General features: G+C 42.3%; 1 protein-coding gene across 4 annotated transcripts in view; it reads right to left on the bottom strand.

Annotated features, from left to right (window-relative positions):
• Window positions 1–232: 232 nt before the first annotated feature.
• LOC140463807 (xylosyltransferase 2-like) overlaps window positions 233–24,151 on the bottom strand; it is a 170,527-nt gene continuing 146,608 nt past the window's right edge. For 3 of the 4 annotated variants that reach the window (XM_072558148.1, XM_072558146.1, XM_072558147.1), the window contains exons 10-11: window positions 10,835–11,168; window positions 233–2,535 (exon numbers count right to left, since the gene is read on the bottom strand). In XM_072558148.1, the coding sequence (XP_072414249.1) occupies window positions 2,213–2,535; window positions 10,835–11,168 (657 nt within the window). In that variant the 3' untranslated portion in view covers window positions 233–2,212. Of the gene's footprint in view, window positions 2,536–6,502; window positions 6,585–10,834; window positions 11,169–24,151 lie in introns of all 4 variants that reach the window. The other variant, XM_072558149.1, reaches the window with a different exon arrangement.

Here is a 24,151-nt window from a genome sequence, read left to right on the forward strand (position 1 = left end):
GAATTTAGATATGGAGAAAGCAAATAAAACACATGCAGAGTAGAACTGACAAACAGGTGGAGAGAGGCTTTTTGTGGAGCAGAAATACCAGCATGTATGGGGCACAGGGATCCATTTATATAGAAACCTCTAATACAGGAATACTGTGAAATGGCAGACTCCACGAATAACTAAGGGTGACAGTCAAGTAGATTCACACCAAATTCAGTGTTTAAAATAACTACCTTATAAATACTTATATAGCATATACTTTATTACTGAAAAGAAGTTGTCATTTCTTTGTGAATTTTGAGTGGCAAGATAATGAAGCAAAATACAGTGAAAGCTGAATCAGGGAAGTAAATGTGTTTAGTCAAATGTAATAATGTAGTACTGTAGTCACATAGTGAAGGAACTATACATGATATAATCCATCAAAACAAGTTGTTCAGGTAATTACGAAGACCAAAATGAAATCAAAATACCATTCAAATAACTATTGTCAGACTCTGAACTCAGAACCACTTTGTTATAGAAGTGGATTGGGGGGGATGAGATCAGCTGGAATGTTGCACTCATATAGGAAACATTACGACATTGTGTTTCTCAAATGAAAACTATGCTTAATGCTAACAATAATTCCATTGCAAAAAAAGTGTATTTCTTCCTTTATTGGGGTGCAGCATGCTTCACCCTCTGGAGTACATAAAGATATACCACTAGGAGGCCATGTACTTGATGGCTTTTTCAAGAAGTTATCTGAGTTGGCCCATTATGCTCTTTCTCCATAGCCACAAAAAGGTTTCCTTTCAAATATTTTTCCTACTTAAATTTGGACATTTGTATCAAATCTATCTCCACAACTTGTTCAGGCAGGAAATTCCAGATATTCTAGATCTTAACTCACTGGGTAAATAAAAAGTCTGCTTATTGTCCACAACACCTGAATTACTGTGTCACGTTCTTAAATCTGAGCCTCATATAATTGGCGATTCTTCAACAGCCATGATTGACAGTTCAACATGCTATTCAATTACAGAACCTTGGGACGAATTCAATCTTGCCTTCACCTGAGGAGCCCTTCTCTGTACAGGTTATTGGTTGTGATTGATAGTGAGAGATCTGGATGTTCTTTTCCTGAACTCAGATGTGCTAAGCCTCACTGCTGTCCTATCTGGCCAGGCATTGGTTTGAGATGATTCAATTCTTTTAAGAATCTTTTCTCACGATTTTTACATTCTTCTGTCTTTAGTTATCTCTATCTAGTGAATCAAAATATTGATAGGATTTCAAATGTAATAGACTGGAATGTCTGCAAAATCCTGAGAGGTTACCAAGCCAATTAGAAACAAATTTATTTTACATTTGATAATTCATCAGTACTTTGACAATCTCACACAGGATGACCGATGTAGGATGTCGAAAAATGTTATTCACCTTCTCAACTGTGGGCTGAACTTAAATGTTGGCACAGAGGAAGCATTATTCCTTACTTAGTCTGTGGGGCTTCGACAGGGACAGCATAGTTGGTGGCTTAAACTGTATCTAATTCTGTGCTGTATCTTCCCAGGGAGTGTTTGATTCTGACATTGGATGCCTGAATGGAAAGTGCTTCATTTCCTAGAACAGATATTTTTCGACAGGATGACCAAAAATTGAAGACAGAATCTTTTTTTGTAAAGAATGTCTTTATAAAGAGTTCTGAAATTAGTGCCATATGTTAAAATGCTTAACACCTTAAGTTGCTTGATTTCTTCCTTGCAGTGATGTGGAGATAGCTTTCAAATGACTGAACATTTCATTTCCTTCCACCCACAACGGCAGTTAGCTCAAAACAAACTGGATCCCAGCAGAAATCAAAGATTCCAGAGGCAGTTGAGTGAAACCAGGAATGTTGGAGCTTCCCCCATGTTCAACTGATGCCAATTCAATCAGGGATGACAGTCCTAGAATTCCTCTTGCAGCCACCATGTACTGAGGTCAGATACCTCAATTCAACATGCATCAAAGACCCAATCGCTGCATTGTACTGGGATGATCTGTGGTGCAGGGTATCTGTAACACATTATTTCACCTTCCTCTTTAACTCTATATGCTGTCTTCTTAATACATTGCTGTCATTCTTCCATCTACCAGTGACAGGACACGAGATCGATATGCCGGTTCACAGGTGAGTTTCTTTCTGCTAGGTTGACTACTGCATACCACACACCCCCAAAGTCCACCTTCTGTGCTACCTCAGGCGCCCATCACTTTTGATTGGTCCCAGTTCAGATTTTGGGTCATCTGATAGAGAACTCCAGATGGTCTTTTGACAAGGTGGTAACAATGGGCATGGTGAAGGTTCAACTGTACACGTGTTGGTAGCTGACCAGAATTTGCCTACACTTTCATATATCCACAATTCAAGAGGTCTGCCAACCAGCTGTGAGTTATGGAAAGCTTCCTTTATAGCAACATCTGATGAAGGAAGGTTTAGAATCCCATTGAGGTGCTGGAAATTCTGGTCCATATACTCATTGTTCGGTGGGCCGGCGTGTAACCACTGGTCTTGTCCTGGATCACAGAAAGGACAAAGGAAAATTTATTTTTATTGATTAACACAAGAACAGTTGCTGTTTCTGAAAGAACAGGTCTTAACTGGAGTACTTCAGCCAATAATCCTGGCCAGATCTCCACTACTGAGGGAGTGCTGCACTATCAATGTTACATCTCCTGGATGAGCTGTTAGACTAAGAAATGTCTGCCTTCTCAGGTGGACGCAATAAATGACACCACATATTTGATGATTTTTGGTATCCTGGTCAATATTTATTCAGTGTTTATTCAATATTTATGCCAGTCACCTTGCTTCCACACATCCTCCAATGCAACAGTGACTAAACATGCATATTTTATATTAATAATAATCTATTCTTAATCTAATAATTAATTTGATTGAGAAGGCATCTATTGTTGCAAAGGGGACAGTATAAATACAAACTCATTCTTTTTCAGGTGCTAACAGAACAGGATCCCAAATGAAGTATTCAACTGCAGTTCAGCTTGATCTGACTAATTTTTTCATTGGATGTAGATGTCATTGGTAAGGCAGCATTTGTTGACCATTCCCAATTGCACTTAATCTGAGTGGCTAGTGAGGCCATTTCAGAATGTAATTAAGAGTGAACCACATTGCAGTAGGTCTGGAGTCACATGCAGACCAGACCAGGTAAAGATGGCAGATTTCTTCCTTAAAGAAAAGGAAGAATGTGACACAAATTGTATTTTCTGACAATTGTTGATAGTTTTATAGTTGACATTACTAGATTTCAATTTCAGAATTTAGCAACATTTGCAATGGTGGGATTTGAACTAGACCATTATCCTGGGCCTCTGAACTTAACCACTACAACCCTGCACACCCACATTCTCTACTCTTGCACAATAATGGTTGAAGATATTTGTACAACTCACTCTTGACAGAGAATTGATTTGTTGATTACCAATAGATCAGTGATCTAATTCTCACAAGCCCCATCACAAACCAGAGACTAACTGGGGAACTCCTAGTCTAGATAGTTTCAATATGACATAGAACGTTACAGAGCTTATGAGAGAGGGTGCTGTTAGTCAACAGAAACTTGCAACCCTGTGTACTCTCAAACAGTACAGCATGAGATCAGCTCTCAGTCTCTACCAATTCTGTGCTCAGAATGCTCATCATTAGAGAAATATCATGACTGAGATAGGTGAAATTGTTAGACACACCACACAATACACTAAACATTCATCTCAAGCACATAATATACCAGTGAATGAGGCCATTCAGTACAATATAGAAACATAGATGTTGCGCCGACCGAAGCCTACCTAACCTACACTAATATGTCTCTTTAGTCATTAAGCCTCACACTTCGTCTTTTCTTCAAAGCCTGCAATTGTCCCCAACTTACATATAAGATGGAAAAACCATAAGAAGTAGGCCATTCAGCCAATCGAGTATGATCTGTCATTCAATGAAATCATGACTGATCTGATGATCCTTAACTCCATTTTCCTGCCTTTCCTCACAACTCAATTCCCTCACAATGCTTTCAAATCTATTTTGGCCTTGAAAATATGTAATGGTCCAGCTTCAACATTCTTCTTCTAATATTCTAGGATGCATTTTATCAGGTCTCAGGAACTTATTGGTCTTTAACCCCATTAGTTCCCTTCGCAATTTTTCCATAATGAAAAGGCTTTTTATTTTTTTCTCCTCATTTGGTCCCATATGATTTAATAATTTTGGAGTATCCTCTATTGTGAAGACTGATGTAAAATATCCGTTCATCTCCACTGCAGTTTCCTGGTTCCCCATTATTATTTCCCAACCTCATTCTCTAAGGGGTTTATGTTAACTTTGGTCTCGTTCTCTTTTACATAATTAGGGCTCATACCGTCCATCTTGATATTACTCACACGTTTATCCTCAAATTTTTTTTTTTTGATTGTCATTTGTTGGTTTTGAAAAAGTTCCAAATTTTCTGTTTTAGCACTAATAGAGTCATAGAGTTACACAGCCTAGAAACAAGCCCTTTGGTCAAACCAATCCATACCAAACATAATCCCAAACATAATCCCAAATTTATTGCCACTGGCCTGCTCCTGGCCCACATCCCTCCAAACCTTTCCTATTCATGTACATTTCAAAATATCTTTTAGATGTTGTAATTGTACATACATGCATCACTTCTTCAGGACATTCATCCCACATGTGAACCACCCTCTTTGTAAACATTTTGCCCCTCGTCGTTTTTAAATCTCTATCCTCTCACCTGAAAAATGTGCTCCCTAGTCTTGAAATCCTCCAATGTAGGGAAAAGACAACCACTATTAAGTATATACCCTTCATTATTTTATAAACTTTTATAAGGTCACCGCTCACCCTCCTAAGCTCCAGTGAAGAAGGTCCAAACTGCATGTCCAACCTTGCCTTATAACTCAAACCTTCCATACCCAGCAACATCCTGATAAATCTCTTTTGAACCCTCTCAGCTTAACAATATCCTTTAGAACATAAAACATTACAGATCAGAACAAACGCTTTGGCCCTTGATGTTGCGCTGACAAGTGAAACTAATCTGAAACCCATCTAACCTACACTATTCCATTCTCGTCCATATTTCAATCCAATGACCATTTAAATGCCCTTAAAGTTGGTCAGTCTACTACTGTTGCAGACATTGCATTCCACACCCATACTACTCTCTGACTAAAGAAATTATTTCTGATATCTGTCCTATATCTATCACCCCTCAATTTAAAGCTACGTCCCCTCGTGCTAGCCATCACCATCCGAGGAAAAAGGCTCTCATGTCCACCCAAACCCCTGATTATCTTACATGTCTTAATTAAGTCACCTCTCAGCCATCTTCTCTCTAATGAAAACAGCCTCAGGCGACTCTCTCTGTGGAGTTAGTACATTAGCAATTTAGGTGAAGGGGTAAATGTAAGGGAATGGGTCTGGGTGGGTTATGCTTCAGCGGGTTAATGTGGACTTGTTGGGCCGAAGGGCCTGTTTCCACACTGTTAGTAATCTGTAATCTGTATCTGTATGTCCCTCAGCCTTTCCTTGTAAGGCCTTCCCTCCATACCAGGCAACTTTCTAGTAAATCTCCTCTGAACCCTTTCCAAAGCTTCCACATCCTTCCTATGTGGTGACCAGAACTATATGCAATACTCCAAGTGTGGCTGCACCAGAGATTTGTACAGTTGCAGCATGACTTCATGGCTCCAAAACTCAATCTCTGTACCAATAAAAGCTAACACACCCTTTGCCTTCTTAACAACCCTATCAATCTGGGTGGCAATTTTCAAGAATCTATGTACATGGATCTCCCTGTTCATTTACACTGTCAAGAATCTTACCATTAGCCCAGTACTCTGCATTCCTGTTGCTCCTTCCAAAGTGAATTACCTCTCACTTTTCCGCATTAAACTCCATTTGCCACCTCTCAGTCCAGCTCTGCTGCATATCTATGTCCCTCTGTAATCTACAATATGCTTCAGCACGATCCACAAAACTCTACTGACCTTAGTGTCATCTGCAAATTTACTAGCCCACCCTTCTATGCCCTCATCCAGGTCATTTATAAAAATGACATACAGCAGTGGACCCAAAACATGACTAGTAACTGAACTCCAGGATGAACATTTCCCATCAATCACCACCCTCTGCCTTCTTTCAGCTAGCCAATTTCTGATCCAAACCGCTAAATCTCCCTCAATCCCATGCCTTTGTATTTTGCAATAGCCTAGTGTCGGGAACCTTATCAAATGCCTTACTGAAATCCACAGACACCACATCAACTGCTTCACCCTCATCCACTGTTTGGTCACCTTCTCAAAGAACTCAATAAGCTTTGTGAGGCACGATCTACCCTTTACAAAACCATGTTGACTATCCCTAATCAACTTATTTATTTCTAGATGATTATAAATCCTATCTCTTATAACCTGTACCAACACTTCACACACAAACAAAGTAGGGCTCACTAACCTATAACTACCAGGGTTGTCCCTGCTCTCCTTCCTGAACAATGGAACAATATTTGATGTCCTCCAGTCTTCTGGCACTATTCCTGTAGACAATGACAACATAAAGATCAAAGCCAAAAGCTTGGCAATCTCCCCCCTGGCTTCCCAAAGAGTCCCAGGATAAATCCCATCTGCCCAGGGGACCTATCTATTTTCACACTTTCCAGAATTGCTAACACCTCCTCCTTGTGAACCTCAATCCCATCTACTCTAGTAGCCTGTATCACATCATTCTCCTCGACAACATTGTCTTTTTCCAGTGTGAATACTGATGAAAAATATTCATTTAACACTTCCCCTGTCTCCTTGGACTCCACACACAACTTCCCATTACTATACTTGATTGGCCCCGCTCTCCCTCCTGTTTGTCTCGGATCGACGACAGACTGCATTCGCATGGCACCTGCCCCATATGTTGTGCCCTCACCATGCAGCAGCCCCGTCCATCAATTCACACATGGCCCCTCACAGGCTCCTGACCCCTTACCCCCAACTTGAACATCCCACAGGGCTACTGTTGGGATGAAGGAGCAACTGCATTACACTAGGAATACATCCTGCAGTTAGAAACCAGAGGCTGGAGAGATTGAGACAATGTCACGCCCACTTTTGTGTAGTGTACACACTCTCTCTCCCTCCCCACCCCAGTTCTTCTCTCTTTCGCTCTCTATGTTTCCATCTGTGTTTTGTACTCTCTCTCAATGTCCCTGTTTCTTTCTCCCCTCTGTCTGTCTCTGTATCTTGTTTTTTTAATCTCTCTCTCTATGTTTCTATCTCTCTATCCCAGATGTAGTCTTGACAATGTGCTGGGGATTGTTTCTAGAAATGGAGAGACAGAGAAAACTCCACCACTGACGCCATTCTCTGTCTCTCTCGCTCTCTGCTCGTCTCTCTTTCTCCCTTTTTCTCTCCACCCGTCTCTTAGTTTCTCCCTGTCTCTCTGCTCCCACTTTATTCACCATTTCATTTTTCAAGCACTCACTCCAGTTTTAACCACTTACTGCAGATCACATTTGCTTTGTTGAGGCAAACTATGTTGAAGGCTATTTTGAGATGCCCAAACCCACCCGCGGAATGAGCCCTCTCTCATATTGGGGAACGTTGTGAGATTGAGAGTAGTTGAGACCCAATCCCACCCTGTCCTAGACTCAAGAAAGGTTAAAGGTGTTTTAAAAAATTTGCATCCAATGCAACTAAATCCAGGAGACATACCCACAATCACATTGCAAGTACCATATGCAAAAATTGATGACAAGCTGAAGGCCTGTCAACATAATTAAATAAAGTGAACACGGAAATGACTTTAAATGACTGGCATTGGTAACAGTCATTGAGACTTTGATGGACAATGTCAAAAAGGATCCACAACTGGCCTCATTGGCCTCACCAACCTGGTAATGAATTCAAGACTGATACTTAACTAACTTCTGTCTGCAGAAATGACCACAAGCTTCCTGTTTCTTGCTGCTTCAACACATTACCGAGTTCCCGGCCAATATTTCTGCCTCACGCTTACTGCAGTGCTCCAGCTAAGTTCAACACACACTGGGAGAACAGCATCTCATTTTCCATTTGGGAACCCTGCAGCCTTCTGGACTTAATGTCGAGTTCAATAACTTAAGGGCCTGAGCACCTTAACCCCCATACACCAGGCCTTGTTTTCACAAGGACTGCTACCACTGCCAACAATTCCTTGTCAGCCATTAACAGTCTCCATTAGCAGCTACTGATTCTCCCAGGTTGACCATTACCTATTCCTTTTCCACCCCAACAATCGTTCTCTCTCTGGGCTCAATCTCCACCTACTTTTTCCTCCTTCCCATTCCCTTCACAACATCTTCAGCATAAATATCAACATTCTCCTAGCTACAAATCAGTTTTGAAGAAGGGTCACTAGACTTGAAACATTAATTACTTTATATTCACAGATGCTGCCAGATCTGCTGAGTCTTTCCTATTAGTTTCATTTTTACTTAACTAATGAGGTTGGTCTGTTGGAGGCCCATTAACAGTTGCCTGTCTTCAAATCATTGGCTGGTTAGGGTGTCATTCTGACAAAACCATCTCAGGTTGGGATGCCAGATAAAATGGCTGCCATGAACCAATCCTGCATTTCAGCACACAGAGAGGTGGGTGGTTTAAATTTACTCCCATTATGCCTAACTGAGGGAAACTCTTAGAAAATCTTTCAATTGCTGAGGTAAATGGCTCTCCATATTGAAACCTCAGCATCAGAGATGGTTTTCACAATTGATCTTTGCCTTGGTGGCTATAATATTTGCCACGTGGTATGTTTTTTCTTTCAACCTGACGTAATCCTTAATTTTTGGCACTGAAGAATGCACAGTAGGTCAGGCAGCATCTGAGGAGCAGGATAGTCGCAACAGTCCGGGCAGGACCCAAAGTCCTGGGACTCTAGATTAGATTAGATTACATTACATTACATTACATTACATTACAGTGTGGAAACAGGCCCTTCAGCCCAACAAGTCCACACCGACCTGCCGAAGCGCAAACCACCCATACCCCTACATTATGAGAAATTTAGCATGGCCAATTCACCTGACCTGCACACCTTTGGACTGTGGGAGGAAACCGGAGCATCCGGAGGAAACCCACTCAGACACGGGGAGAATGTGCAAACTCCACACAGTCAGTCGCCTGAGGCGGGAATTAAACCCGGGTCTCTGGCGCTGTGAGGCAGCAGTACTTGAATGCTGCCTGACCAGCTGTGCATTTCCTAATGTTACACTATATTGACTCTGACTCTCCAGCATCTGCAGACCTCACTATCTCCTAGTAATCCTTAACCTCCCTGGTTAGCTTATCCCTGGAGTACTATAAGCAATGTCGGTCACTTTATTTGAGGAAATACATTATTTTATTGGAGGCAGTTCAAAGAAGATTCACTAGGATGATCCCTGGTATGGAAGGATTGTCTTATGAGCAACAATTAAACTGGTTGGGACTCAGCTCACTGGAATTTAGAAGAATTCTTAAAGTGTTTCACGCTGTAAATGCTGACAGGATGTTTCTCCTCATGGGACAGTCTAGGACCAGAAGCATAATCTGAGATCAAAGGGACGTTAGTTTAACACTGAGATGAGGAATTTCTTCTCTCAGAGGTCTCTGAGACTCCTTGTCATAGAGAGGTGTGGGGGCAGAGTCCTTTTGTATATTTAAGGCTGAGACAGCTAGGTGCTTCATCAGTAAGGAATCAAGGATTATGGGGAAAAGAACAGAAACATGGAAAATGAGGAGTGCTGGCTCAGTCATGATCCTATTGCAAGGCTGAACAGCCTACTCCTATTTCTATTTTTCATGGTCTTATTATCCCTTTCCTAGAATCCTCCTTCCTCACTGGGAGATATCTTCTCAATTCTTTTAAATGTTACTCCTCAACTGTCTCTGCTGATAAACATTCCCAATCTATTCCAGCTAGCTCTGCCTTCATTTCTATGTAATTAATCAAATTCCATACCAAATTGCTCCCTCTGAATGCTTTAATGTAAAGGAGACCTTTTACTCTGATATAATTTGTTAAAACTAACTTATTTCACATCATCAGATCCAAAATAGTGTGATCCTGGTTGGATCCACAACAAATTGTTCTAGGAGACTATCCTGAACATGCTCTCTGAATTTTTCCTTGTGACTAACTCTGCCAATCTGACTAACACAATCCACATGGAGATTAAAGTCACCCATGATTAATCTACTGCCTTTTTCTACATGCCCTAGTTACCTCTTCGTTTATTCTTTGTCCCACAGTGTAGCTACTATTAGGGGAGCTAAGGTCTACTCCAAGCAATGTCATCTTCCTCTTTATACTTCTTACCTCCACCCATGTGGATTCTATATATTCCAACACAAGATCATTTCTTCCTATCACACTTATCCTATCTCATCCAACCAATGTCAGTCCATCACCCTTTCCTTCCTGCCTGTCCTTTTGAAAAGCCATATACCCCTGAATATTTAGTTCCAAGCTTTGATCTCCTTGTAAACATGTACCATAATGGCTATAAGGTCAGATGCTCTAACTCTGCATTTATGCCATCTATTCATACATTTTGTTCGATGTGCATTCAAATAAAGACTCATTAATTTTGCCTTTAAACCATTTTCCCTTTTTGGCCATATTTACTGCTATAATATTTTTGAGGAATGCTGAAATATGGGATTTTTAAAAATGAGGTTAACTGAGACAGTACTGCATAGTTGAGTAAACGGTATGCTGTGCTTGTGACAGGTCAGCAGTTCCAGCCTCAAACCTTTGTAGGATTTAACTTACCTTTTCTAAAAGGCTGTTTCCCACTGTAGGCCAGGGGAACCACGAGGAACTTGGTTTCTGCCAGGAGAACCCACTGATGCAGGACCCGCACTATCCAGCTCCCAGGCCGCAGAGGGTGGTTTAATGGGGGTTTGTAATGAGTATATTCAGCCTCTGAATCCACCATTATGTCATATGATGTTGCCACGATGTAAGTGGGGTCAATCCACACAACTGTGGCAGTCATGTTACTGCCTTTAGCCCATTTCTGCATGGCAACTGGCTCATCAAATGGCCCAATCAAACCCCCGAAGTTACGGAACAGTCGCTCCTTGGGGTCCCATTCTGTTCCCACCTGAAAAAAACAGAAGAAAAAGGTTAGGATTAGCTTCTCCAGAAGTTGCACTAGGAGTATAAAAATCAAGGTAAAGCACTGAATAGTTAAACATGCTGGCTTCCTCTCCTCTTTTATACCAATAGGCCACAGATCCAATAACAACCCACATCTATATAGCATTTTAAGGTAGAAAAAAATGACCTAATGTCTCCAGTCAGGCAAAGAAAAAAATTGAAACCATACTACAGAGATATCACAAATTTAATAAAATTATTGATTTAGAAGTTTAGTATCTTAAGAGGAGAGTACAAAGCAGAGAGGTTTACAGATCGATTCTTTATTACCAAGCAGATAAAAGATTATTGGGTGTAGGAATGTAAAGTTGAAATTACAATTGAATCAGACACTACCTCATAGAATCTCATAGCGGTGCACACTCAAATATCAGAGCAGCCCCCTTTTGTTCCTCGTTCATATCAATCCCAAATTATTCCACTGTCCTGTTTCTCCCCGTGGTCCAGAATTAATGTGAAACTGATTTTAAATATTGACCAAATTTCCATTAAAAGATACAATTGTCGCTGTCAGAAACATTCCCTGGGACAACCTGTTCCATGCTCCATTTGGTTGCAAGCCTGCTGAGGAACAATGACAACAGGGAACTTCTTATCCACTCACTGATTTCGCATCCAGATAAAATACTCCATTCTTTGGCAACATATCAAATCCTGCGATTAATTTAAAACCATTACTACATCTGAATTTAACTTTCTCTGCCAGTCTAGACTATCTTTTGGTTGGTATATACTAAATAGGATCATTTTGGGTAACCCATTTCGAATCTCTGTACAAAATCCATTATGTGCTTCAACACCACCATATCCTTTACAATGCAAAAACATGATAGAAATACTCAGCAGATCAGAGAGCGGCTATGAAGGGAAACAGTAGGCCAATGGTCGTTCAGCAAGATATTGAGATGAAATGTTAACTCAGTCCATCTCCATACTGTATGCCTTTTGAATATTTCCAATATTTTCTGTTTTTATCTTTGATTTCTGATGCCTACATTGTTTTGCTTTTGTACAATTGCATTTATCATATATCTCTGCAATGAGCGAGATGGGCAAGGTAGAAGAGAGTGTTACATGACCAGGGAGTGATGAGACATATACAAGGAAAAAGTGAAAAGTGGAGTGAGTGACAGAAAGAGACAGAAATGAGGGGAGAAAGATTGGGAGGGGAGAGATAAGGGAAAGGGATAAACAGAAAAGAGTTGAGGGGAGGAGACAGGTTGGTACAAAGGAAAGAGAGAAAGAGACAGTAGGGAAGACAGAGATGAAGAGAAGAGATGAAGGGGAAATGAGAGCAAAGGAAACTAGATCGAGAGAGATCAGTGGAGGGAGGAAGAGAAAACAAGAAGCGAGAGAGAGACAGAGGAAACACCTCTTATTTACCCTTTCCAAATCTTCAAGGTTTTAATTGTAACCATGATGTGAAGATGTGGACAAATTCAACAAACAAATGACACCAGGTTATAGTTTATTTTAAAATGCAAACTTTTGGGGCTCTGTTTCTTCCTCAGGTGTGATGGAAGGAGTGGAGGTCTGAAAGCTTGCAATTTCAAATAAACCTGTTGAAATATAACCTGGTTTCCTTTGATTTTCGACTTTCAAGGTTTTAAATACCTCTTCCCAGTTTTTCTCTGCTCTCAGGATAATAACCTCAGATTTCACAGTCTATCCATCTAACTCTCATCCCTTGTTCCTGCAACTGAAAACATTGACTGGTTTCATCAACGCGCAATTAAAACAAATTGGTGTTTTTGAATAGCAATTGCCTTTACCATCACCATCTGCAGCTCCAAGCTACAACAGGCATGTAAAGGTGGGGCAAGTGGGAGAATCAGTTGATTGGATCTCAGGTGTTGATCAGAGTGGTTCCAATAGCATGGAAGTTCTGTCACTCAATCTTACTCCTGCCCTCTCACTCATATCTCCATTTTTCACTTTTCTCTTGTATGTGTCTTTTACCACTCCCTGGTCATGTCTCATTTGCTCCTCCTTTGTCCATTTTTCTCCTTGCAGAGGAATATGATAAATACAATAATACAAAAACAAAACAATGAAGCTATCAGAAATCAAAGTTGAAAATAGAAAATATTGGAAATATTCAAAAGGCATGCAGTACAGAGATGGAGTAAGTTAACATTCCATCTCAACATCCTACTGAAAGACCATTGGTGGACTTAGGGTTTCTTTCTGTGCCCTACACATGGCGGAGCTTGTGCTGCTATGAATTAAACTTGCCTTCGGTCACAGAATTCAAGAAGAAATAAGAAATGTCCATTTAGAAAATTATATTATAAAAGTGTGGATTCAATCGCTGAACAATCAAATTTTCTGCAAATGTTCCATCGCCTTGCTAGGTGACACCATCAGTGCGTCTTTGATAAAGTATTGGTGGTTTGTCCCGCTTCGTATTTATAGTATCTGTTTGTTGCTACTTCCAGTTCTGTATCTGAATGGTTTGTATACAGGGTCCAGTTCAATGTGCCTATTGATTGAGTTCCGGTTGTAGTGCCAGGCTTCAAGGAATTCTCTGGCGTGTCGCTGTTTTGCCTGTGCTAGGATGGTTACATCATTCCAGTTGAATTTGTGTCCTTCGTGGTTTGTGTGGTTGGAAATGAGAGAGTGCCAGTCGGGTCTGGCGGTGGTGAGCTGATGTTCATACACTCATATGGTCAGTTTTCTTCCTGTTTGTCCTATGTAGTGTTTTTCACAGTCTTTACAGGTTATCTCGTAGATAATGTTTGTCCCGTTGGATGTGGGTGTCAGGTCTTTAACCTTTGTGAGGAGCTGGTGGAAGGTGCTCACTGTTTGTGAGCCACTAAGATTCCCGGGGTCTGAGTAGTCAGGTAATTATTGCTGATATAGCTTTGATGTATGGTATGGTTGCTATCGTGTCTAGTCATGTAGTGTTTTCTTCTTTGGGTTTGTCCATTAAGTACTGGAGGATAGTGCTTTTGGGTACCCATTACATTAAATCATTTGAATAGATGTTCCTGTTCTGCCTTCTAGAGTTCTGGGTTGCTGCAGCGTGTCCTTGCCTATTTAAATAATGTCCTAATGCAGCTCCATTTCTGGGTACTGGGGTGGTTGCTGTTATATTTCAGTACCTGGCCAGTACAAGTATTCTTCCTGTACACAGTGGTCTGGAGTTCTGCGGCAGGTGGTCATTAGTGAAGCATCTGAAGATGGTTGGGCCGAGGTCACTTACCCTGATGAATTCCTGCTAAGATTTTCTGGAGCTGAGGTGACTGACCTCCAACAACCACAACCATCTTTCTATATGTCAGGTATGACAGCAACCAGCAAAGAGTGTACCCCCTGATACTCAATGATTCCAGTTTTGTTAGGGCTCCTTGATGCTTCGCTCAGTCAAATACAGCCTTGATGTCATGGGCCATCACTCTACTCACCTCTGGAATTCAGTTCTTTTGTCCATGTTTGAACCAAGGCTATGATGATGTCAGGAACTGAATGGCTTTGCAGTAAGGAGTTGAGTTGAATTGAATTATTTATTTATTGTCACTTGCATTTAGCAAATAAATAGGAAAAAGTGTAGTATGTCACCATGCTCTGGTGCTATTTTGAGTCACAGGAAATATTAAGATACAAGTAGAAGATAACTAAAAACACAGTTCTTCCTTCTTGCTCTGGAGAGATTAGGAATAATATTTTGAGGACGTGGGTTCAAATTCTGCCAAAGCAACTGCTGAAATGTGAATTTGAATAAAAATTTAGAATAAAAAGCTGCTGTCGATTCTCTGTTAATGCTATGGGCTTTTAGCTCAAACAGTTAGAGCGTGGTGCTTATAATGCTACCGTCATGGGCTCAATCCCCATATTGGCTAATTGCCTTCCAACTGAGACTTCTTGGATCAGTAAGTTCACACAGTCAATATGGAGAGATCACATCAAGAGTGAGACACAGCCCAAGTGAGTGTACAGTTCAGGGAATTTGGCGGCAATGTAGTCGAGGGAAAGTGATGCTTTTTTGCTTGCTTTATTTTTGGCTCATGGTTTGTAATATTTATTTCAAGAGGGTTAAGTGAAACGCAGGATCATGGACCGAGAACAAAAGAAAATAGAACTGCAGTTTTAATCAGGGATAGCATGTTCAGGGGAACATAGAACATAGAACAGTACATAGAACAGTATAGCACAGAACGGGCCCATCAGCCCACGATGTTGTGCTGACCACTGATCCTCATGTATGCACCCTCAAATTTCTGTGACCATATGTATGTCGAGGAGTCTCTTAAATGTCCCCAATGACCCTGCCTCCACAACTGCTGCTGGCAACGCATTCCATGCTCTCACAGCTCTCTGTGTAAAGAACCCGCCTCTGACATCCCCTCTATACTTTCCTCCAACCAGCTTAAAACTATGACCCCTCGTGTTAATCATTTCTGTCCTGGGAAATAGTCTTTGGCTATCGACTCTATCTATGTCTCTCATTACCTTGTATACCTCAATTATACCTTGTCCCCTCTTCTCCTCCTTTTCTACAATGAAAAAAGTCCGAGCTCAGTCAACCTCTCCTTATAAGATAAGCCCTCCAGTCCAGGCAGCATCCTGGTAAACCTCCTCTGAACCCGCTCCAAAGCATCCACATCTTTCTTATAATAGGGTGACCAGAACTGGACGCAGTATTCCAAGTGCAGTCTAACCAAAGTTTTGTAGAGCTGCAACAAGATCTCACAACTCTTAAACTCAATACCCCTGTTAATGAAAGCCAAAACACCATATGCTTTCTTAACAACCCTGTCCACTTGGGTGGCAACTTTAAGGGATCTATGAACCTGCACCCCAAGATCCCTCTGCTCCTCCACACTACCAAGAATCCTATCCTTAATCCTGTACTCAGCTTTCAAATTTGACCTTCCAAAATGCATCACTTCGCATTTATCCAGGTTGAACTCCATCTGCCACCTCTCAGCCCATCTCTGCATCCTGTCAATGTCCCGCTGCAGCCTACAACAGCCCTCTATACTGTCAATGACACCTCCAGCCTTTGTGTCATCTGCAAACTTGCTGACCCATCCTTCAATCCCCTCATCCAAGTCATTAACAAAAATTACAAACAATAAAGGTGGGAAGGTAGATGGACAGGTAGGACAGGTCAAGAGGGTGATTCCAACTTGGAGAGTTGGATCTGGGGGAAGGAGAGATTTGGAAACTGGTGAAGTCAATGTTGATGCCATGTGGTATTTGACCCAGAAGATGAGATGTTCTTCCTCCAGTTGGGCGTTGGCTTTGATTTGGCAGTGGAAGCTGCCCAGGCTTTGCATATCCTTGGGGGAGTGCAAGAGGGAATTGAAGTGGTTGGCTACAGAGCGGTAGAGTCGACTCTCCTGCTCCTTGAATGCTGCCTGACTTGCTGTGCTTTACCAGCACCATATGTTTGACTCTTTTCATACTTTCTCTCCTGCATCTGCAGTCCTCACTTTCTCTTAGAAAGTATGAAAAGGCTTAGGAATCTAACTTCAGGCACAACTGATAAGGGAAAGCTAAGACAAGGAGGTATTCAACGCTTGACTGAGGATGCTGTGCTTAAAAATGTGTGCAGTATGTGAAACAAAGTAAAGGGATTTGTTGTAGTGTACAGATTGAAATTAGCAGGTGCAGTGTTGTGGGTATCAGGGCAGGGAACTAAATATTCAAGGAAAAGTGTCTTATGGACAGGTCAGGCAGATGGGCAGGACTTTTTTACATTCATTCATGGGATGAGGGCATCCCTGGCTAGGCCTGCATCTATTGCCCACCTCTAATTGCCAAGAGGGTAGTTAAGAGTCAACCTCGTTGCTGAGTCTGGAGTCACATTTAGGTCAGACCAGGTAAGAACAGGGTACAGAAAAAGATGTTGGCTGAAATGGGGGATTTTAGCTATGAAGAAAGGTTAGATAGATTGGGGTTTTTTTCACCAGAGTGCTGGAGGTTGAGGGGTGACCTGATGAATGTTTGTAAGATTATGAATGGCATGGATAGAGTGAAAAGTATAAGGCTTTTTCCCAGGGTGGAAGGGTCAGTTCCAAGGTTCAAGGTGCAGGGTGGGGGGAACACTTTAAAAGAGATGTGAGAGGCAAGGTTTTCACACAAAGGGTGATGAGTGCCTGGAAAACACTGCCAGAGGAGATGATGGAAGTGGACATAAATAACAGCATTCAAGAAGCACTTGGCAGAAAACATGAAAAGTAAGGGAATAGAGGTATGTGAATCCTGTAAGTGAAAATGTGTTCGTACAGAAGAGCAAAATGGGTTGGTGCAGGCTTGGAGGGCCAAAGTGCCTGTTTTTGTCCTGCATTGTGCTGCTCTAAAAGAGATTGCTAAATGTGAACATTGGACTGCTGGGGAAGATGAAGCAGAAGTACTGATGGAGAACAAAGAAGTGGCAGAAGTACCGAATAGGTACTTCACATCAGATTTCACAACGGAAGACATGAGTAGCATACCAGAACTTCAAGAGATTTGGGGGCAGAGGAGAGTGCAGTGTCCCTCACTTAGGAAAAACTGCTGGGGAAGCTGAAAGGTCTGAAGCTGGATAAATAACCCAGCCTACATGGGCCACATTTGAGAGTATGGTGCTGGAAAAGCACAGCAAGTCAGACAGCATCCGAGGAGCAGGAGAACCAATGTTTCGGACATAAGCCTTTTGGGCTCCTAAAACATTGATTCTCCTGCTTCTCGGCTGCTGCTTGATCTGCTGCACTTTTCCAGCACTACACGCTTGACTCTGATCTCCAGCATCTGCAGACCTCACTTTCTCCTACGTGGACTACACTCCAAAGTTCTGAAGGAGGCATTAGTTGTCAGGTTTCAGGAATCACTGGAGTCAAGAAGGGTGTCAAAAGACTGGAAAAAGGAGGGAAGAAGGCAGAAGGTAGGAAACTATAGCCCGGTGAGCCTGGTTCTTGGTAATGGCTTCTAGAGTCCGTTATTATGGGTGAGATTGCGGAGAAATTGGAAGAGCCACAGTCAAATAGGGCTGAGTCAACATGGTTCCATCAAGGGTATGTCATACCTGTCAAATGTGTTAGAATTCTTTGAAGAGGCAGTAAGCAAGTTAGATAAAGGAGAAGTATTGGATGTCATCTATCTGAATTTCCAGAAGGTTTTGACAAGGCTGCTTAATAAGATAACAGCCCATGGTGCTAGAGACAAGGTACTGGAATGGATAGAGGATTGGCTGACTGGCTGAAGACAGAGACTAGAGATAAAGGGGGTCTCAGGATGGCAGCCAGTGACTAGTGGACTTCTGCAGGGGTCCATGTTGGGACAGCAACTATCATGTTATACATTAACGATCTGGACAAAGTAACTGAGAAATTAATTGCTAAGACTGCAGATGATGCAAAGATAGGTGAAGGGACATGTAATGTTGAGGAAATGGGGAGATTGGAGAAAGCATGGAAAGGTGAGGAGAGTAGGCAAAGAAGTGACAAACGGAATACAATGTGGGAAAGTGAGAGGTTAGGCACTTTGGTGGGAAGAGTAAAGGCACTGACTATTTTCTACATGGGGAAAGGCTTTGGAAATCTGAAGCACAAAAGGATTTAGGAGTCCCAGTTCAGGATTTTTTTAGGTTAACATGCAGGTTCAGTTAGCTGTTGGGAAGGCAAATGAAACGTTCGCATTCATCTCAAGAGGGCTAGACGACAAGATCAGAGATATACTGCTGAGGCTGTGTAAGACTCTGGTCAGACTGCATTTGGATTATTGAGAGCAATTTTGGGCCCTGCATGTACAGAAGGATGTACTGGTCTTGGAAGGAATTCAGAGGAGGTTCAAACAAATGATCCCAGGGACAAAGGGCTTTCATATGAGTGGTTGAGGATTCTGCATCTGTACTCGATGGAGTTTGAAAGGATGAGGGGGATTGAAATTTACAGAATACTGAGAAGCCTGGATAGAGTGGCAGTGGAAATGTTTCTGCTACAAAGAGAGACTGCAGCCTGAGGGCACAGTCTCAGAGGGAAGGAATAACACTTTAAAACTGAAGTGAGGAGGAATTTCTTCAGCCACAGGGTGGTTAATCTGTGGAACATATGCTATCAGAGAAAATTCTCAGCCCAAGGCACCTCAAGGAGAGTGTGCTTAATCCAAGATGGAGGATGGAAAAAAAGGAGATACTCCTTTTTTGAGGTATTTTCAAGGTTGGAACTGATTTCCTTGAATTCCTGGAGCAGTATTTACTGTTTTATGAGATATTACATTATCTTGGAAATTTGAAAAAAAAAAGGATCAAAACAACAGCACTTTTAAAAAAGGTGTAAGAGAGTGAGTACGGGGACTGCGAGGGAGGTGCAAACAATAGCACAGTTAACCTGCACAGCTGGCTGACCAGTCAATGAACCTTCACAGCTGACTGCCTCTACTGTTTCGAAAAGTAAACAGTAAAATAAACAAACAGTGAAATTCACAGCTGACCTTGGAGAAAAGAACATTTCTCATCGGTTTTCATTCAGGAAAAGGAGAATATTGTAGAGGAGAAGAATGAGGTATGAGATATTGGACTAGAAAGGATCGAGGTTAGTTACGCCTAGGTGTTAACAATTCGAAAAGGAGTGAAAGTAGACAAGTCCCCTAGGCCAGATGGGATTTATCCGAGGATTCTCTGGGAAGCAATGGGAGGAGATAGCAGAGCCTTTGGGCTTTGATATTTGAATCGTCATTGTCTACAGGTTTAGTACCAGTGGACTGGAGAATTGCAAATGTTGTGCCCTTGTTCAAGAAGGGCAGTAGAGATTTCCCAGGTAATTACCGACCAGTGAGCCTTACTTCTGTTGTAGGAAAAGTTTTGGAAAGGATTGTAAGAGGTAAGATTTATAATCATCTAGCAAGCAACAATTTGATTTCAGATAGTCAACATGGTTTAGTAAAGAGCAAGTCGTGTCTCACAAACCTCTGAGTTTTTTGAGGTGACCAAGCATATCGATGAGGGTAGGGCAGTTGAAGTGGTATACAAGAACTTCAGTAAAGCCTTTGATAGGGTCGAGAAAATGCAGAGGCATGGAATTGAGGGTGATTCAGTAGTTTGGATTAGAAACTGGCTTTCTGAAAGAACGCAGCGAATGGTGGTTGATGGAAAATATTCAGCGTGGAGTCTGGTTACTAGTGGTGTGCCACAAGGATCTGTTTTGGGACCACTGCTGTTTGTCATTTTCATAAATGACTTCGATGCAGGCATATGTGGATGGATTAGTAAATTTGCAGACGACACTAAAGTCAGTGGAGTAGTGGACAGTTTGGAAGAATGTTACAGATTGCAGGGGGACTTAGATACTGCAGAATTGGGCTGAGAGGTGGCAAATGGAGTTCAATGCAGCTAAGTGTGAGGTGAAGCACTTTGGGAAGAATAACAGGAAGGCAGAGTACTGGGTCAATGAAAAGATTCTTGGTAGTGTGGATGTGCAGAAGGATGTTGGAGTCCATGTACATAGATCCCTAAAAGTTGCCACCCAAGGTGATAGTGCTGTTAAGAAGGCATACGGTGTGTTAGGTTTCATTGGTAGAGGGATTGAGTTCCGGAGCCGCAAAATCATGCTGCAACTATACAAAACGCTAGTGCGGTCCCATTTGGAATATTGTGTACAGTTCTGGTCGCCATATATCAGGAAGGATGTGGAAGCATTGGAAAAGGTGTAAAGGAGATTTACCAGGATGTTGCCTGGTCTGGAGGGAAGGTCTTATGAGGAAAGGCTGAGACACTTGGGTCTGTTCTCATTGGAAAGAAAAAGGCTAAGAGGGGATTTGATAGAGACATACAAGATGATCCGAGGATTAGATAGGGTGTTGTGCTTCTATTCGCCAAGCTGGGAATTTGTGTTGCAGACGATTCGTCCCCTGTCTAGGTGACATCCTCAGTGCTTGGGAGCCTCCTGTGAAGCGCTTCTGTGATGTTTCCTCCGGCATTCATAGTGGTTTGAATCTGCCGCTTCCGGTTGTCCGGAAGACAACCGGAAGCGGCAGATTCAAACCACTATAAATGCCGGAGGAAACATCACAGAAGCGCTTCACAGGAGGCTCCCAAGCACTGAGGATGTCACCTAGACAGGGGATGAAACGTTTGCAACACAAATTCCCAGCTCGGTGAACAGAACCACAACAACGAGCGCCCGAGCTACAAATCTTCTCACAAACTTTGATTAGATAGGGCAGACAGTGAAAGTCTTTTTCCTTGGATGATGACGTCAGCTTGTACAAGGAGGCATAACTACAAATTGAGGGGTGATAGATTTAAGACAGACATCAGAGGCAGGTTCTTTACTCAGAGAGCGGTAAGGGCTTGGAATACCCTACCTGCTAATGTAGTCAACTCAGCCACATTAGGGAGATTTAAACAATCCTTAGATAAGCACATGGATGATGCTGGGATAGTGTAGGGGGACGAGCTGAGAATAATTCACAGGTCGGCGCAACATCGAGGGCCGAAGGGCCTGTTCTGCGCTGTATTGTTCTGTGTTCTAAACCTGTATGGGGGAGCAGCTAAGTGGCCACTTTTTCCGAAGCATAACCATCCTTTTTTTATCCTAAATCTACAATAGTGAGCAGAGTGGTTTCTTTTGATTATATATTTCATTGAGATCTGACTCTTGATTAAACTTTAAAAATATAAAACATTGGTACTAAGTTATCCAGGAGGAATGTTTTTAGAGCAAGTTAGACTGCTATTGTGGGTCTGTAGATTGTTATGGTGCAAAGATGGCCTTTAGTAGGGTGATGGGCTCTTCCTGTCGGATGTGGGAGATTAGGGAGAGTTTCCATGTTAATGATGATTATGACTGTAGGAAGTGTGTTGGATTGCAAATCTATCAGATGCATGGATTGGATGCAGCAGCAGTTAGAGACAATGAGCAATTTACAGAAACTAAGGGATGTGATAGATGGCATTTGTGGGAAAGTAGAAAAACCATGAAAATCAGGTAGATGGGTTACCTCACGGAAAGTTGGACAAATAAGGAGGTAGGCAGGGATCCCCTGTGGCTGTTCCCCTCAATAACAAGTATACCGTTTTGAATACTGTTTGGGGGGTGGGGGGGTGGTGGGAAACTTATCAAGGATAAGCCATGGGATACAGGTCTCTGGCACAGAGTCTGTCCCTGTTGCTCAGAAGGGAAGCAGGGAAAGGAGCAGAGCATTAGTCATTAGGGACTCCTTAGTTAGGGGTCAGACAGGAGGTTCTGTGTGAATGAGAGAGACTCACGATTGGTGTGCTGCCTCCCAGGTATCAGGGTTAGTGAAGCCAGTTTTCGGCATCCTTGAGGGGGAGGGGGAGCAGCTGTAAGTCATGGTCCCCATAGGCACTAACAACATAGGTAGGAAAAGGGATGGGGATTTAAGGCAGAAATTCACTGAGCTAAGGTGGAAGCTTAGTGCAAGAACAAACAGAGTTGTTATTGCCGGTTTGTTGCCCGTACCATGTGCTAGCGAGATGAGGAATAGGGAGAGAGAGGTATTAAACACGTAGCTACAGGGATGGCGCAGGAGGGAGTGATTCAGATACCTGGATAATTGGGGCTCATTCTAGGGTAGGTGGGACCTTGACAAACAGGATGGTCTACACCTGAACCAGAGGGGGGGAGTTTTGCTCATGCTATTCGTGAGGGTTTAAATTAATTCAGCAGGGGGATTGGAAACCTAAATTGGAGTTCCAGTTTCCAGGAGGTTGAGAGAAGTGAGGCCAGAAATAAGGTTTCAAGGTCGCAATAGTGCACCTGCAAGCAGGAAGGTGATTTAAAGTGTGTCTACTTCAATGGCAAGAGCATCTGGAATAAGGTGGATGAACGTGCCACATGGTCGGTACCTGGGACTTCGATGTTGTGACCATTTCAGAGACATGGATAGAGCAGGGACAGGAATGGTTGTTGCAGGTTCTGGGATTTTGCTGTTTCAGTAAGAACACAGAAGTTGATAAAAGGAGGTGGTGTGGCATTGTTAGTCAAGGACAACAGTAGCAGAAAGGATGTTTGGGGACTCGTCTACTGAGGTAAGAAATAGGAAAGGAGAGATCACCCTGTTGGGAGTTTGCTATAACCTCCAAATAATTCCAGAGATATAGAGGAAAGGTTAGCAAACATGATTCTGGATAGGAGCAAGAGTAACAGGGTAGTTGTTAAAGGGGACTTTAACTTTCCAAATATTGACTGGAAATACGATAGTTTAAATACTTTAGATTAGATTAGATTAGATTCCTTACAGTGTGGAAACAGGCCCTTCAGCCCAACAAGTCCACACCAACCCGCCGAAGCGCAACCTACCCATACCCACTCCCCTACATTTACCCCTTCGCCTAACACTACAGGCAATTTAGCATGGCCAATTCACCTAATCTGCACATTTTTGGACTATGGGAGGAAACCGGTGCGCCCAGAGGAAACCCACGCAGACACAGGGAGAATGTGAATTGAATGAAATGAGGCGGGAATTGAACCCGGGTCTCTGGCGCTGTGAGGCAGCAGTGCTAACCACTGCCGCCCACAATCAGACAATTAGATAGGTCAGTTTTTGGCCAATGTGTACAGGAGGGTTTCCTGAAACAGTATGTAGACAAACCAACAAGGACGAGGCCACATTGGATTTGGTACTGGTTAATGAACTCAGCCAGGTGCTAGATTTGGAGGTAGGTGAGCACTTTGGTGATAGTGACCACAATTCGGTTATGTTTATTTTAGCGATTGAAAGGGATAGGTATATATTGCAGCGCAAGAGTTATAGCTGTGGGAAAGGCAATTACAATGCGATTAGGCAAGATTTAGGATGCATAGGATGGGGAAGGAAACTGCAGGGAGTGGGCACAATTGAAATGTGGAGCTAGTCAAGGAACAGCTACTGCGCGTCCTTGATAAGTATGTACCTGACAGGCGGGGAGGAAGTGGTCGAGTGGGGAGCCATGGTTTACTAAGGAAGTTCAATCTCTTGTCAAGAGATAGAAAAGAC

The sequence above is a fragment of the Chiloscyllium punctatum genome, chromosome 39 (assembly GCF_047496795.1).
Source record: "Chiloscyllium punctatum isolate Juve2018m chromosome 39, sChiPun1.3, whole genome shotgun sequence".
Taxonomy (NCBI): Eukaryota; Metazoa; Chordata; class Chondrichthyes; order Orectolobiformes; family Hemiscylliidae; genus Chiloscyllium; species Chiloscyllium punctatum.